The 17,112-nt window shown below is 33.9% G+C and overlaps 2 protein-coding genes across 2 annotated transcripts; one reads left to right on the top strand and one right to left on the bottom strand.

The window, feature by feature from the left end:
• The first annotated feature begins 4,133 nt into the window (after window positions 1-4,133).
• On the top strand, window positions 4,134-7,302 carry LOC108334422 (SNF1-related protein kinase regulatory subunit gamma-1). Its single transcript, XM_017570300.2, has 6 exons — window positions 4,134-4,370; window positions 4,653-4,825; window positions 5,457-5,636; window positions 5,759-6,034; window positions 6,472-6,635; window positions 6,751-7,302. Exons 1-6 carry the CDS (start codon window positions 4,199-4,201, stop codon window positions 7,046-7,048), a joined length of 1,263 nt encoding a protein of 420 aa, XP_017425789.1. The 5' UTR covers window positions 4,134-4,198; the 3' UTR covers window positions 7,049-7,302.
• A 1,478-nt stretch (window positions 7,303-8,780) lies between these two features.
• On the bottom strand, window positions 8,781-11,282 carry LOC108320200 (exocyst complex component EXO70B1). The gene has a single exon (XM_017551563.2). The coding sequence runs from the start codon at window positions 11,074-11,076 to the stop codon at window positions 9,088-9,090; it is 1,989 nt and encodes a 662-aa protein (XP_017407052.1). The 5' UTR covers window positions 11,077-11,282; the 3' UTR covers window positions 8,781-9,087.
• Window positions 11,283-17,112: the final 5,830 nt, after the last annotated feature.

Here is a 17,112-nt window from a genome sequence, read left to right on the forward strand (position 1 = left end):
TGTTGATTTTGGTGTTTTAGAGTAGAAATTGAGTCTAAATCACTTTAGAATTGTAGTAGGAACCTTTATAATCATCTAGACAAGTCTAATTAGGTGTAAAACAAGAATTAGAGGTGTTAGAAATTGGGGAAAAGGCCTAGAAATGGTAAGGGCTGGTGTGAGTGCATGATTCTGTAGAATTTGCATTCTACAGATGATGAGAGTCGTTATGCGAGTTGTCTCGCATGCGAGTCCCTGTAGAGAGTGCTCACTGTCTGGGTCATTCGCTGTGCGAGCTGGTGCGATGTGCGAATGACTGGAGAGTGCTGCTCTCTGTGTAGTGATTCACATAGCGAATCTAGTCGTTGTGCGACTGGTGGTGGCCTGTAGTCACTGCCATTTTAATTTGAAAGGCGAGAGGGGCGCAAAGCGAAAAGGTTTGGGGTGTACTCTCTATTTAAGCCCTCGCATAGTGACCTGGGTGCACTATGCTAGAAGACCTGAGGCCTGTAGCCTCAGCGAGTTAATTCGCATAGCGAATGAAAGGGGTGCGCTATGCGAGAGACATGAGGTTTGGCACCTCAGCGAGTTAATTCGCCTTGCGAGTGAGGGTGCGTTGTGCGAGAAGATCTTGTCTCACCTTGCGAATGGTGTGTGTTGAGCGAATCCTTTGAGTCCAGATTTCTCTTTTACTCTTGCTTTGGTTGAATTAAGTGTGTGGAATGATTGGAAGGCATAGTATGATGGTGGTAATGTGATTATATTGAAAGTATGTGAGTGTATGAGACATGTTTGGTGATTGAAAATATGTGGTTTTAAAAGTATGGTTGATGGACGTAATTCCATGGATCTCAAAGGAGGTTAAATGGTGGTGTCATATGTTATTGGACATAATTCCATGGATCTCAAAGGGAGGTTACATGGTGGTGCCCTATGTTATTGGACGTAATTCCATGATCTTCAAGGAGAAGATTCATGGTGGTGCTCAGTCTTGGGGATTTTCCTGACGCTCCAATGATCTTTCATTCTCAAGTAGAGAGGATTGATCCATGTGGTGAGGAGTAGCAGGAGGTCCTAGTCTTGGGTGCTTCTAGTATGGCCCAAGGTGAGTGATAACGAACTAACCTCGTGAGTGTGGTAGGGTGAAACCCATTGACAATGGCTTTGCAAAGCAGTAGAGGCCACCATGAGTGCATAACCCGCCATAGTTCGACAATCATTCTAAGTCCGGACAAGTCAAGTGTAAAGTGTAACAAGTGGTGTTGTATGGTTCATTGACTTTGAATTAAACTTGCACGTTGTATGTGATTGTTATAACATGATTTTTGAATGTCTAGCTCACCCTTGCTTCTGTGTTTGTGTTGCTGGAGTGTACTTTTCTTTTGCAATGATCATCCACTTGGATGTGAGCAGAGGTGGATGAGGTGTCTCTGGAGTAGGCTTTGGAAGGAGATGACGATGCCGCTTAGTCTAGTTAGAATTCCTAGTTGTTCCTGTTTATTTTGAAATACTTTAATGCGTTTAAAGTTTTAAATTATGACTTTTTTTGGGATGACTGTAACCTTAATACTTTATTTACTGTCTTTTTCTAACTATTTTATTATATTAAAATGTAGACTTACTATATTATATATTTCTATATAATCTGGGATGTTAGATACGTTTGTCTTTTTAATTATTTTCTAACAATATTTAATTGTATATAATATTGTTCGTATAACTTCAATCGTCTAAGAACAAAAATATTATTATGATTTCTTGTTATCGTAAAAAATTAGGTATTTAATTAGTTTTTTATATTAGAATTGCCTTTGAATAAACCATGAATATCATTCACTTTATTTGTTTACAATCAAGATGTGTTTTTCCTCTATCAAATTAATTATTTTTAATTCTTTTCTTATGGGGTCACAACGAAGAAAGAGTAAGAAGAAACACAGTACTGATATTTTTTTTATAATTAATAAAACATTTGTGGAATTACCTTGTCTTAGATGTGAGGTAAGCCAATGATACTTGTATTTAGGTTTTCTTGTGATGTTGTTAATGATTGTATACTTCATCCTGGTTCTTTAGTTAGATAAGACATTTTTTTTAACCTATGATAACAAATTACGTGGTTGTTTAATCATAATGGACTATGTGAGCTACATAATCGATCAAATACTCCATGTTCACCAGTACTCATTAATCATGGTTGACTGGTTTTTATGACATGTAATAATACCAAATGTGTGAAAGTAGGCCTAGTGTTTATTTATTAATAATATTCCATAAGTGTTAATTATGTCCATGCATGTTTACAAAATGGAATCATAAAAATAATCCATATATTGTTTAGAGAGAATTCTTGATCATAAATGTGATTGTAGGTAATAGTGAAAATTAAATTTAAAGGTGTTTTTTTTCATATTTGTGAAATATGATTATTATTTAATTTTAAAAAATTACTATGATTATGATTCATGAAATTATGTTTAAAAATATTTATTTAATATTATACATGTGTATTCTTATTAAGACAACTAATATGTTTATTACACAAAAATTTGAAATTTTATTGATAGATTTATCGATGAATTTTAAAATTTTAATTATTAATAAATTTTGTCAACAAAATTATTATCAGTGGACTTTTTTTATTGATAAATCTATTGATAATATATATTTTATTTATCGGCGATTTTTTTGTCAATAATTACAAATCTTAAAATCTATCAATGAAATTCATTGATAATTCAAAATATTTATTACCGATGAATAAATTTGTTTGTAAAAAAAAGTGACAAATTTCTCACTGAAATAGTATAGTGAGTGTTTGACAGATAGAAATTAGGGTGTAGAAATGTAGACCACTACAAACCACCATAACACGTGTAAAAATGCAAACCATCTTCTTCGATCTCCTTCTTTCTAACAAACGAGTTTCTTCTTCCTCAACATTTATAACCACAACAGGCCATCACAATGCCCATCGTGTCCGACGGTCGCATTGACTCGTTAGAGCCGTTGATATCATTAGTATTAGTAGGGATATGTTTCTCTTTTCTCGCGTGAGAGTTTCGTCTATCTCCTTCTTCTTAGTAATTATCACATCGAGATAGTCACTACCACACTTCTTCACTCCAATCGTGACTCACTATTACACTTTTTAGTTTGTTATAATCATTGCAAACTTTTTCTTTTTTTAATGATTTATTTTATATGAATATTAAGTATATTGTAATTAAAAGAAATAAATTAATTTATCAAATAAGTCAATCAATTCAATAAAGGCAATACACCAATTACACATTCAATTCGTATATAAACAAACAATTAATTTATATCATAAAATAACGTACTTCAATCTTCGACTAAATGAATTATAAAGTAAAAAAATATAAAAAAATGGTTTAGAAAAAGATATTAATTCTTATAAAATAAAAGTCAATTAAATAAAAAATTTATTATAAACTGACTTTTAATAATAAAATAATTGTATCACATTACAAAAACACTATCATTCTTAATTATTTTCTGAGTTATTACAATAAAATAAGTATAAATAATTTTTTAATAAAATTATATTTTTAACAATAATAATAATAACAATATTTTAATAAAATTAATAAATATTTTAAGATAAGAATTAATTTTAAATTAACTGCAACTTTTACTCCTTAAGTGGAAACTGACTGACACATTAAGGTTTATCCGTTAATGCAGAGAGGCAAAAGAAGTAAAACACAGAAAGCAATCAATCATTAATGTTATTGTGGTAGGTTCTGATCTCAAATAATTAATCAGCAGCACGCATTTTCAACAACACTCAATTCTGTGGGCGCGCAAAACCCTCCCAGCGCACATTAGCGCGGCAAACTCTTTCGTGGCCCACAGTAAAAACCGGACAAGGAAGTGTTTCATTAAATAATGCAAATTTGGATAAGCATAGCGAACAGTGAGGGCAAGATAACCATCACGTTGACCACTACAATGCATCGCGCACAATGTGTATCACAATCGTGTCCGTACGATCTTACCAGAGTCCACGCTCAACGTTAAGTAGTAGAATCAAACGGTGAAGATATCAGGTGTAGGGAAGTAGTCTGTGACTCCGTGGTAGATTTTATGATCCTATTTTTCAGTTAATTATTATGGGAATGTGTTGGAGAATAGAGATGTTATAAGCTTCTCAGTGCAGTTACATAGAAAGAAAGAGAGAGAAAGAAAAAGAGTAATGGCAATGGCAACAATGGGAGAGAGTCCTCGGAGCCCAGAAGCGAAATTGGGTATGCGAGTTGAGGATCTTTGGGACGTTCAAGAGGCACAGCTAAGTCCTACCGAGAAACTCAACGCTTGTTTTGAAAGCATCCCTGTCTCTGCGTTTCCTTTGGCTCCTTCAAACCAAGGTACCTATCTATTTATCACTTTTATGAACATATTCGTCTTTGATCATCAAAAGAATTTGAAGGGTGATTGAAGAACGAAGAAAGAAGTGATTTTGATTCGACCCAGATGAAAATTGACTTGGCACCCAAGATAAATATATTTTAGGCTGAGAAGTGTAAACTATCTGGTCATTTGAGTGAGGCTTATTTTTTCATCTAGTTCATGTTATGCTATCTGCTCTTTTTTGTTTTTTGTGTCTTTTGGTTTAGTTCTCAACGTGTAAATTTTTATTTTGTGTTCAGAAATTGAGATCAAATCAGACGCCACCTTGGCCGAAGCTGTTATGAAACTGGCACGACACAATGTTTTCAGTGCACCTGTGGTGGATGTTGATGCTCCTGAAGATGCTAGTTGGATTGACAGATACATCGGAATCGTCGAGTTTGCTGGAATTGTTGTATGGATCTTGCATCAGGTTTGTTGGACATATTACATACCAATTCAATTAATTGTTGCACACATATGAATCTGGAAGTTACTGTCATTTTTCTATTTTATGCTTTATTCGATTCAAAGTATGACAAATTGAATCTAGTATGACTATTGGGTCTGGTACAAATGGACAGTTCAGTGTATCAGTGGTGTTTTTTCTTTTTGTTGAATGATGATTTGATTGTTACTATGCCTAATAGTGTTTTCAAAAAGAATAAAGAACATTCGAAAGGTGAAATAAGTAAAAAAGGGCAATTAGACTGATCTCCTTTGAGATCATGGATGATTACATTTATGCCTTTCTTCTATTGAAAAACCACCTTCCTTATACCTCTATATATTGTATTTTCAAGGTTACCATGTCTATGGTTTGTGCATAAAAATAGGGAAGATGTGTGTAAATTTTTAAATATCACGTTGTCAAAAAATAATATACAAACTAAGAAAAGTAGATGTAATTTTTCAATCAAGGAGAAAATAACTGTAGTAATGCCAAACTTAAAGTAGTGCAATTTTTAAATAACAGAGTAATTACCCGGTGCTGGTAGTTGAAGTCATTTTTTTCTTTGATGTCTCATTTTCACACTAAGCCAATGTCACAATACTCTTGACAGTCTGAACCTGCATCACCTAGGAGTCCATCTACTCCAACCAGTGCAAAGGCAATTGCAGCTGCAGCTAATGGACTGAGTTTTGCTCTGGAACTTGAAGCCTTAGGCCTTGGATCTGCTGCAACAACTGCAGGAAACTTTTTTGTAGATCTTACTTCATCTGAACTTTATAAGAATACCACGGTAATATATCTGCTTTTACAATGTCAAACAAAAATAATTTCTTTTAAGTGCTTCTTATTCTAGCTACTTACTCAGTTTGATTAATCTTTGTTTATTTCACTAGCTAACATTTTAGCAAACAGGTTCGTGACATTGCAGGGACATTCCGCTGGGCCCCATTTCTTGCTTTAGAGAGATCAAACTCATTTCTAACCATGCTCTTGTTGCTTTCGAAGTACAAGATGAAGAGTGTCCCTGTGTTGGATTTAGGCTCTGGTACAATAGATAAGATTATTACACAATCTGCCGTGATTCATATGCTGGCAGAATGCGCTGGACTTCAGTGGTTTGAAAGTTGGGGAACCAAGAAAATATCTGAAGTTGGTCTTCCCCTGGTTACACCAGATCAGATCATAAAGGTGAGGTCCTATCTTAAGTTGAAGGTCATCATCAATTGATTGAACTGGATTACGTTAGCACATCAAACCTTAAGTAAAAATTTCAGCCCCACGCTATCGCAATAACACTGCCACTCTAAAATAAGATTAGTATAATGCTATGCTAAACTCTAAAAATTTGATACCAACATAAACATTCTCACAATCCCTTTCATGAACTACAGTCAAGATGGATCAATTCAAGCTCACTGCATTTAACCGAGCAATGTATCAATTCAGCATAATTTTAGTGCATATGGAGGAGTAAAATCTATCCTACAAATCTTAAATTTGTAGACATATATGTAAAATGCTCTCATCTTGGATAAGTAATTTCTTTCTTTCTTTCTTTCTTTCCTCCTCACGCAGCAAGCGTGTTGATTTTTATGGACTTCATAATGGGCTATTTCTTTTTTCAGGTTTATGAGGATGAACCAGTCCTTCAAGCATTTAAAGTAATGAGAAAAAAAAGGGTTGGAGCAGTGCCTGTAATTGAGAGAGATAGCGGAAAGGCAGTTGGTAATATAAGCTTGCGAGATGTTCAATTCTTGTTAAATGCTCCGGACATATACCATGATTATAGGTATGTGTGTTATGAATTGAATCTGACAGAATGAGTTTATTAAACCGAATTGGCTGTATCTTCTAAGTTTTTGTACCATTACTTACACACTCATGGGTTATTCACACTGCAACAGAGCTATTACAGTAAAGGACTTCCTGACAGCGGTTAGAAGTTACTTGGAGAAGAACAAAAACGCATTCCCAATGGTAAGTGAATATGTTACATGCAGAGAGGACTGTACAGTGAAAGAGTTGATTCAACTGCTGGATGAAGAGAAGATTCACAGGGTGTATGTGGTGGACAATGATGGGGATCTGCAAGGACTAATCACACTAAGAGACATAATATCAAGACTAGTACATGAACCCCGTGGCTATTTTGGTGATTTCTTTGATGGTGTTCTTCCTCTGCCTGCAAATACGAGAGTTTAATAGCCAAGAATAACCTGGTGCACCAAGGTTTTTCTTTTATTTTTTTGGAATAAATTATTTTAGTAAAAGTGAAAAAGACCTATGTGGTTCTTTTAAGGGCTGAAGACGTGTACTTGGGGTCTTTGTATAAGGTGTAGGCAGTTTTTGCAAGTTACTTGTATCCGTTTTATTAAGTGGGTATTAGAGTGAGATTGTGTGTATTGTAAATTCTGGCGTGAGTGTAAGTAACCATAATTTTTTCTTTTTGCTTTAAAGTTGCATTTTCTTTTTCTCTTCACCTCTGGGCTTAAAAAGGTGGCATTGTGCTTATACAGATAACCAAAACGAGGTCATTGCGTTGGAGCATACAGAACCGTAATAACTGGTGACTAAGTAAACGGATAGTTTGTAACCAATCACAGTGAAACAAACTCATTCGTCTTGAGGTTGATTTGGGGGTTCTGTGGCTTGTGACTCTCTTACCAACAAATCCAATTGTTGGGACTTCTTGTTTTACACCGTCGTGTTTGACGTAATAAGTTGACAAAATCAGAGAAAAGTTTGACGCACGAGAAGATAACTAACTATATTGTGGAAAAGTTGCATTGAAACTATCCCTCCCCTTCCAATCCTTTTCAATCCAGACTCTTGAGTGAATGGTACCACAACAAAAAAGAAAATAAAACTATACTGTTAGAATCATACGCGTTTAGTTGTTTTTATTTTTTAAACGCACCTTATAATCTAAAGCAAAATGCTACATACTAAATAAGAACAAAAAAATTAAGTATGATACTTCATATTACTAGTATATTTTACAGAAGCTTATAATATATAGATTTAATGATTCTTTATCCATAAATAAATGATGACAAAATCGTATATGAAGTTAGTCAAATCTTACTCCTTTCATCACTTACCAATATAGACTTGGTCCGAATGATACTGCATCAATGACGCGCGGAAAATGATGAAAAAACTAAATAACGTAGCGTTAACGTTTCCCCGTGATACGTTGAACAAATTAAGACACAACTCTGTTGCTGCTAAATGTGACTAGTGGCTTAGCTAAGATGTGGACAGGTAGATACACCGTCACCATATCATGCCTCCTCAGTTCTCCCAGTGTAGAGTTTCTTACCCAGATCATGAGTCCAACAAAACAGAAACAGAACCATTTCTTTCCACACAGAAAACATGTTACATCAATTTAATGCATAATTCATACATCAAAGAATATGGTAGGCACCGAAGCCTTTCCTTTTTATTTTCCTAAATGAAAATGCAGATGCAATGAGCATACAACAATCTCTAGCTGGAAAAACCGCAGGCAAACATGACAAGACTTCCAAGTAAATATGATATACCTTTCTACACAAGGTAAAAGCAAAGTAGCATATCGGCATGGCCGGAGCTACGAATTATGATTTGAATGAAGGCCGTCCCAAGTATTGCTTAAAAAGGGGTAAATCTTAAAGTGCTCTCAGGTGTTGGAAGACAGTGAGATAAAAACGAACAGATCCAGGTATTGAAATAATTGCTAATGCATAAATTCCAACTATCAATCCTCTTGGATCATTGACAACATTATGCAAGCTTCCCATGAGCCACTTTTAATCCTGAGTAGATCCAGTTACTACAACTACCTTATTATATTTCCTCAAATCGATCTAAACACATCATACAAAACTACCTGGTAAAATATCAATGTCCTTTGATTATTAAAAAAGCCGACAATTATGCAAACTGCAGATACGTAAATACACATGGTCTGAATTTATGATAGCTAATGAATGTACTGTTTGAACAAGTATAAACAACATAGATAACCTGTATGAGACACTATATACAAAAGATATTACAGAATTCGCATAAAAAAAAATCTTTTTTGGTTGTTGAGGGAGGGGCCCAGGAGAAGACTTGAATTTCACAAAATCCCATTCTAACATTAAGACCTGTAAAATAAAGACCTATCCAAGTAGAAATACACATGACACAGGAAACCGTTTTCAAGTAATGCTCATAAAATGAGTTCACCTGCTAAAAGATCTTATAATGTACTATGTACTTTTCCTCCTTATGTGATGCAATACAGCAGGGGATCCTTCAAATAGATCTAATAGATAGGTCTCTAGATCCTCTGGTGTATACTTGATGTATTTCCCCGCATGCCTTCCCTCTAGCTGACTCCTAAATCTACCCACAAAAGAGCGATATGCAGGAATCACCTTCTCCGATATAGATATCCGCAGCTCCTCTCGAAGTTGATCGTCCGGTACCTTCCAAGCAGTCTGAACCCTATAAATTTCTTCAAAGCAGGCATTGAAGCTTTTGAATCTCTCCTTCAAAGCCATCTTCGACGCATTATTAGAGCTCCCTCCAATCCCTTCATCCTTCAAACAAGACAAGGCCCTGCTCCAAGAGGCTCTGAGATACCCTGTAGCATACTGCCGTATCTGACCACGTCGTTTCCGAATCCAATTATCCCCCAAGACCTTCCCAAGATCCGAGTCCTTCACTTTCCGCACTAGGTAATACAGATTGTTCATCAAAAACACCTGCTGCATAGCACTATCTTCATACAGCCTCGACTTCTCCTCAAGATTATACTCAAGCTCAGACATGAGCAACAGAATCCGCTGCCCCAAGGGTGACATGGCCTCCAACTGCGAACCATCACCACCAAGATCATTTTTAAACCGATGGAGATCCTCCTCGCTAATCTCCAGAAGCGAATCCATAGGGTCACCATAATCCACAAGCAACTTGAGGTAATTCATGACATAACGAGGCAAAGGGTGAACATCCCCAGTTATGACTGGTTTTTTGGAAGTTTCAGTCCTAATACAATTCTCAAACTCAGCAAAAGTCCCTTTGGCAGCCTCACCAAGTCCACTCAGCACTCCATTGGCCTCACCAATCACAAACTCATCCGAAACCATAGCCTGCAAATCAGGCATGGCATCCCTCAGAGCCTCATACATGTCCAAAATCCGAAACAGCTTCTCTGGCGAGCGCTTACAAATCGAAATAGCCTCGCCGAAATTCAGTAACTGCATAATACACCCCTTAGCAGTCTCATTGAAACAAATCTCCTTCAAGTCATCCAAATCCCCAAACAAACCATCACACAGCCTCTTCTCACCACTCAACAAAACCCCAACAACAACCTTCACAGCCTGAACCCAATTCTTCATCTTCTCATCCAAACTTCTCCACTCAACCCTCTGAACCTCTTCAATACTCAACCGCTCAACACCCAGAATGACTAAACACTCATCCAGAGCGTCGCGACGGACACTGCTATAAACCTGAAGACACTCTCTCTCATAACCAGACCTAACCATGCGATCGATAATTTGCCTGAGATCCTGAACCGCTTCGGGACGCACCAAATCGACGAACAAATCGTCGCCGAGGCTCGCGCCTCGCTCGTGGAAACGACTCGAGCCGACCTCACCGAAGCTCTCTAGGGTATCGTCGATGGCGCCGTCGTGCGAGCCGAACGAGAGCGAAACCCTCCTGATCGAACCGTAGCGGCTCACGGCGTCGAGCGGGATCGTGTTGCAAATCAGCACGTGCCGCATCTCGTCCTCCAGTCGCGACATCGCGAGTTGAATCGCGTTCTCCGCCCGGTCCACGATGGCGGGCCCTGTGCGTCCCACGGCGGAGGAGGGTGGCGCGATCGAAAACTGCTCCATCCAGTGGATGATCTCATCAACCGCGGAAAAGTACTCCACGGGATTGTTAGGAGGGTTGAAGAGAGAAGTGGATTGGCGCGAAGGCTCGTCGGAGAGGGAAGCGTCGGCGAGAATCACTTTCTCCGCGGCTTCGAAGCGGTCGAGTTCTTCCTCTTCGGAGGATTTGGAATCGTCGCCGTTTATCAGGTCGGAGATGCCGGATAGTCGGTTATCGAAGGTGGAGAAGATCAGAAGCATGTCTTCGCGATCCTCTTTGGCGGCTCTGAGGCTCTTCACGATCTGCTGAGCCGTGGCTAGGACGCGGTCATCTCCGCCAGCGCCGCCGCCAAGACTGGTGGTGGTGGCCATGTTTTCCTCCACCAAAACGGTTTTAGGGTTTTTCTATATTTATTTGTTCTGAGTTTTTTTTTTCGTGTGTGTGAGCGGAGAAGGGTTGGAGTGAAGAGTTTGGAGTCAGATAATTGTTGGAGTGAGAAGGGAAAGGGAAAAGGAAAAGGAAAAGGAAAAGGAAAAGGAAAAGGGAAAGGGAAAGGAAGATATGCTGGTGAGCATTATTCTCGGATATGTCAGAATTTTATTTATTTATATTTTTTATTTTTCATTTTTCATTTTTTATTTTTGGTGTTGTTGCGGAGTGTTTGGGGAGACAGAAAATAAGGGAAGAAAAAACCAGTTTTAGCCGGCTTAGTTGGAGTTAGAGGGTGAAGACCTTGCTAATCACGCTGTGGACTTTGTGGAGTTTTTACGATCTGGGTTCATATTTGGTTAAACAAATCACCATGCCTCTCTTTTCAACCCTTCTCCAAATTGCTGCATAATTTCAATAATTAATTATATCTATATCACTATTATAATTATAAACTGCGTTTCAGTTTATACATTTCTCAAAACTTATTTTTAACACAATACTGATTTCTGTACAGTGTGAAAGCACATGTATGAATCTAAAACAACTATATTAATCTAAGGATGACTGTTAGAGAGGAAAATTTTGTTAAAAAATATAACAAGGAAAATAATATATTAATTTAGTTAAAAACAACTCAAATATGAACTTTGAACACTAGTCCTTTTTCCTTTTTTTTTTAATTTACATATATTTTTTTATCTTATTTTCTGTCCTTTAAATAAATAGGAGTTTAAAAATATTTGTCTGAACCAGGGTATTTCTCCTAATATGATTGATTTGATGCAGATAATTTTTCGTCAAAGTTCCAATAATTTGTCATTAATTTAAATCGTTTTCATTCAAATGGTATTTTTTGCGACTTGAACAAAAGAGATTTGGAAAATCATTCGGCATAAGTGGTATTAATGGGTTTAATTCGTTCGAGCTTAAATCAAGACTAAACGTTATTTATTAAAGTCCGTTCATTCGTATTAATTTGATTTAAATTTTAAATTTAATTGGTCTAGCAAAACTAAATTAATATTATTAAAACCCGTCCTTTTCCAGTTAACGAAAAATAAAGACTTAAATTATATATATATATATATATATATGTATATATATATATATATATATATATATATATATATATATATATATATATATATATATAATATTTGTGCTTGAATTAAGTTTATTGACGTAGTCTTATGGAATTTTAGTAAATAGGGTGGTTTGACATATAGTTTATTTAATTTTACTCTTTTGTAATTGTCAAATAATGGATAGAAAAATACAAATAGATTAATTTTTGTATTTTGTAAGAGCAACATGGAAACAACAACATATTATTATAACATCGCGAACAAGAAAAATTATTAATTCAATTAGTTGTTGTAATTTGGATTGTCACTTTTGTTGATTTATTTTATAAATTTCTTTATTTTTCTTTATAATTTAGTTTGTGTAATTTATTTTGCGTTATTTATGTTTCATTGTCTCTCATTTGTTGTCACTTAGATGTACATCATTTCTTAATTCGTCATCTTAATTCATACTTCATCCATTATTTCATCATTTTCCTTTCATTGTCATTAAAAATGAAAATAAAAAATGGTTGTATTAGTAGGAAATGCACAAGATCCTAATTGAAATTCAAGTAAAAAACTTTGAATTCTTTGAGTGTTTGGGTTAAACTAATTTACAACATAATGTTCACATCAAATTAATATTGTTTGTAAAATATTAGAAGAAAATACTTTAGTTAAATTGAAAAAAAGTGTTTGCAAATAAGAAAGAATTTATATCTAATTAATATAGTGTAATTCATATCTAATTGATCTAGCGTAAATTAAATTGTTTACAAACAATTATTAACATTAAAAATATTTAAGATAATAAGTAATATTTTTAATTAATTTATTGAATTGTTTTGAAGTGTATAATTCAATTATATTATGTATTAATTACTTCAATTAGAAAAAAAAAACATCAACAAATTGCATATAAGTATTTTTTTTTCTTATTTTACCTACATCATTATATACTTTACCAAAATATGATATATTACGCTGTAAGAGTATCAAAATCAATGAAAGAGATAAATAAAAGAAGAAAGTAGAAGGAAAAAAAGGTTTTAAAATCTACATATAGATCTAAATGTTAAGTAAGAATAAGTTAATAATGTCGATGTTGATTTTTTAATTAAATGAATTAATTAAAATTGTTTGGCTTCGAATTTAAATCTAAAAAATTAACTAAACCCCTAAATCGATTGATAAACATCCGGACTTCGCATTAATATATCCATTAAATACTTACTTTTCATATATATTACCAATATAAATAAATTCTATTTTTTAATTTATTAAAAATACTTTATATGTGACATTTAAAATAATTGTTACCTAAATCATTAATTTTATTGCATTAACATTTTATAATCGAACAAGTTTATATTTATGAAAGTTTTTCGTTCTCTAGTTAATAGTAACAATATAATTAAAGAGATAATTCTGTTTATAATGTGGCTTATTGTTGGTATCAAATAAATAAAAAAAATATGAAACGACGTTTTATGAATACATACATATATACAACATAATGATATAATTATCAAAATCTTCAAGTTTATAAATCTAAATAAATATACCTACACGTAGTTCAAAAGATGAAAGTCATCCGGTATAAAATATATTAAAATCTAAGTTTGTCTATAGAATTGTCTTCAATAGGTACATTTATTTATGTACAAGTATATAATCACTACAATTATAAAATAAAATATAAGTAAACAAATAAAAGAAACCAATCAATATTTTGAATATTACTAATAAAATTTAAGGTGTAGAGCTTATTTGTTTTACCTAACACAAAATTTGAAATTTAACAACTCTAAATAAAGTTGAGATTAATACCTAAATTAAGGTGAAGGTTCAGACTAAGATTATAATTTTTATCTTAATTGGTAACTCATGTTAATTATGATAGAATTTTACATTAATATAAGATTTTTTATTCATTTTTCACCACATTTTTATCTACTTGATTTAGGTTATCGATAGTATTTTAAATATTTAATTTCATTAACGATTTCATGACACAGAACTCACCTCATACACATATACATGCATAAGACTACCAAATCTCAATTTATTTTGCAACATTCATTAAAAATATAGTCAGTTTTACTAAAATAAAAACAATAGTTTTACTGAACAAAACAATGTGTTGAATATTACATTTGTGATATAGTCATATTTGTGAATATAATGAATGTCAATATGCTATCTGTTTCGTTTTTTTTTTCATTATTCATCAGGTTATCTATTGGATCTTTGTCAAAAATATTCGTCAATACATAACTATCCATAAATATCTATAAATATTTTTATATTTTATTTAAAAAATTAAAATAAACTTATTTGATAACAGCGTTTTGAAATATAAATGTAGATAAAAAATAATATTTTTTAAGTACAAATTAAATTAAATTAATCAATAAAATATTAATACAAATAAATTTGATTTTTCTAAAAAACAAATTTAAATAAGTTGTATCATTATATACATTTTAAAAAATGAATCTTTTCTAAAACAACTTCAATTTCAATTTTCAATTTCATAAGCTTAAATAAAAAATAGAAATATATAAAGTCAAATTTTAAAAATTCATCCATTATTAATATTTCTTTCAATAGAAATTTTATTTTGATTATTTAAATTTAAATTATTAAAATAAAATTCAATAATTAATAAATAACAGTGGATAACCAATATTCATGGATTACCGTTCTTATTAGAAATCGAATATTTAAATACTTTTAATCACTATCACATATATCCATAAAAATATCCATTTAATATTGATCACAAATTTTATATGGATTTTTATAATCATATTATTATAAATTTAAAATAAACTTATACAACACAATTTGTCATAATAAGACTAATATTAAAAGAATATTTAATGATCAGCTAATTACAAATATTTTCGTTCAACAAAATATCACTTTCTTGAATAGATTTTCATTGACTTATTTGATAAGTGAATTATAAATATATCAATATTTATAAAATTTGTTGTTGAGCTTGAAGTATCAAACAACTCTTTGATGTTGAGTATAACTTGAAATTTGCTTTCACATAAATTAATAGATCAATGATAAATATTTTCATGACAAGAAGAAGGACACAACTTGTTACATCTATTTCTCCTTTGATAAAATCTTAAAGAGTTTCAATATAATAAAAAAATGTATAACACCACTCTCAACAAGAAGAAAGTACATAAAATAATTCTTAGTTATGTTTTATTTTTTCATTAATATTAAAAACTCAAACATTATTTATTATAATTTTTTACTAAAATGAAAACAAGCAGTGAGTGTAAAAAACACTCCATGTGACATCCCAATTATATAAAAAAACATATATAATAAAGACGTCATCATGCATAATATAGGAAAGCAGTTAAGAGTAATTAGAATTACAGTCATCTTCAAAATAGCTTTAGAATTTAAACTTTAATAAAAGAGATCTAAACTGTAAACTTAAAGAGGAAACATATTTCAAAATATCATCAAATGACTAAGAAACCCCTAGGAAGCCTAAACTGCAGCATCGCCGTCTTCTTCCAAAGTTGTCTCCAAAGAAACCTCCTCACCATCTGCTCCCATCCAAGTGGATGATCATCGCAAAAGGAATCATACACAAACAACACAAACAAGCAAGGGTGAGCTAATTATATATGACAATATGCATGCAAGAGTTAACTTCAATCAGGCAAGGTAAACACGCATCTTAACATGTTGAATATTATACTTGACTCGTCCGGACTTTAGAATGATAAGAGCTATGGTGGGCTTTGCACTCGTGGTGGCTTATGAAACTTGGGTTCCCCCACCCTACCACACTCACGAGGTTAGCCTATTCTGGGCCTTGAGGCATACTGGAAGCCCCCAAGACTGAGACCTCCTGCTACTCCTCACCACATGGTTCAATCCTCTCTACGTGAGAAGAAAGACCATTGGAGTTTCAGGATGACCTCCAAGACTGAGCTCTTACTTTCATTATAAACAACTAAGGGCACCACCATGGATCTTCTCCTTGAAGATCATGGAATTACATCCATCAACAATACTTGTTACACTCCACCACCAAACATGTGTCATACCATCACATACCATCAGTTCAATAACATTACTACCATCATATTATGTATTTCAATCATTTCACATACTTGGTTCACCCAAAGCAAGAACAAAAGAGAAGACTGGACCGAAAAGGTTCGCACAACGCACCCTATGCGCAAGGCGAGACAAAAGGATCTCGCACAGCGCACCCCCTAATTCGCATAGCGAATTAACTCGCATGACGAATTAACTCGCAGCATGCATCAGACTTCAAACCTCTCGCATAGCGCACCCAAGTCGCTATGCGAGAGCCCAGACAGAGACCAACCCCCTTAAAGCTCTCGCTATGCGCCCCACTCGCCTCTCGAATTAAAAGAGCAGTGGTTCCAGACCCTCACCAGTCGCATAGCGACAAGATTCGCCAGACGAATCCACAAACAGAGAGCAACACCCTCTAGTTATTCGCATAGAGCACTAGCTCACACAACGAATGACTCAGACAATGAGCGCCCTCTACAGGGTCTCGCTATGCTAGACAGCTCGCATGGCAAGTCTGCATAATCTGCGGAACGCGAATTCTGCAAATTCATGCAACTCACACCCCAGAACTTGTTCTATACCTCTTCCTTAACTTCTAATGATCCTAGGTCATAGTAGAAGCCTAATTAAACTTGTCTATTTGATTATAAACATTATTAATATGATTCTAAAGTGATCAATACCCAACTTTTAACTTAAAACTCCGATTTCATTAACCCAAGAACCCAATTTCAATTCTACCATTTTGAACATGACTTTACTCAGTTTTATGACCCTAACCAGTTCTAATTGACTCATCCAAGCTAGCCAAACTGTCCA

Source organism: Vigna angularis, chromosome 1 (assembly GCF_016808095.1).
Source record: "Vigna angularis cultivar LongXiaoDou No.4 chromosome 1, ASM1680809v1, whole genome shotgun sequence".
NCBI lineage: Eukaryota > Viridiplantae > Streptophyta > Magnoliopsida > Fabales > Fabaceae > Vigna > Vigna angularis.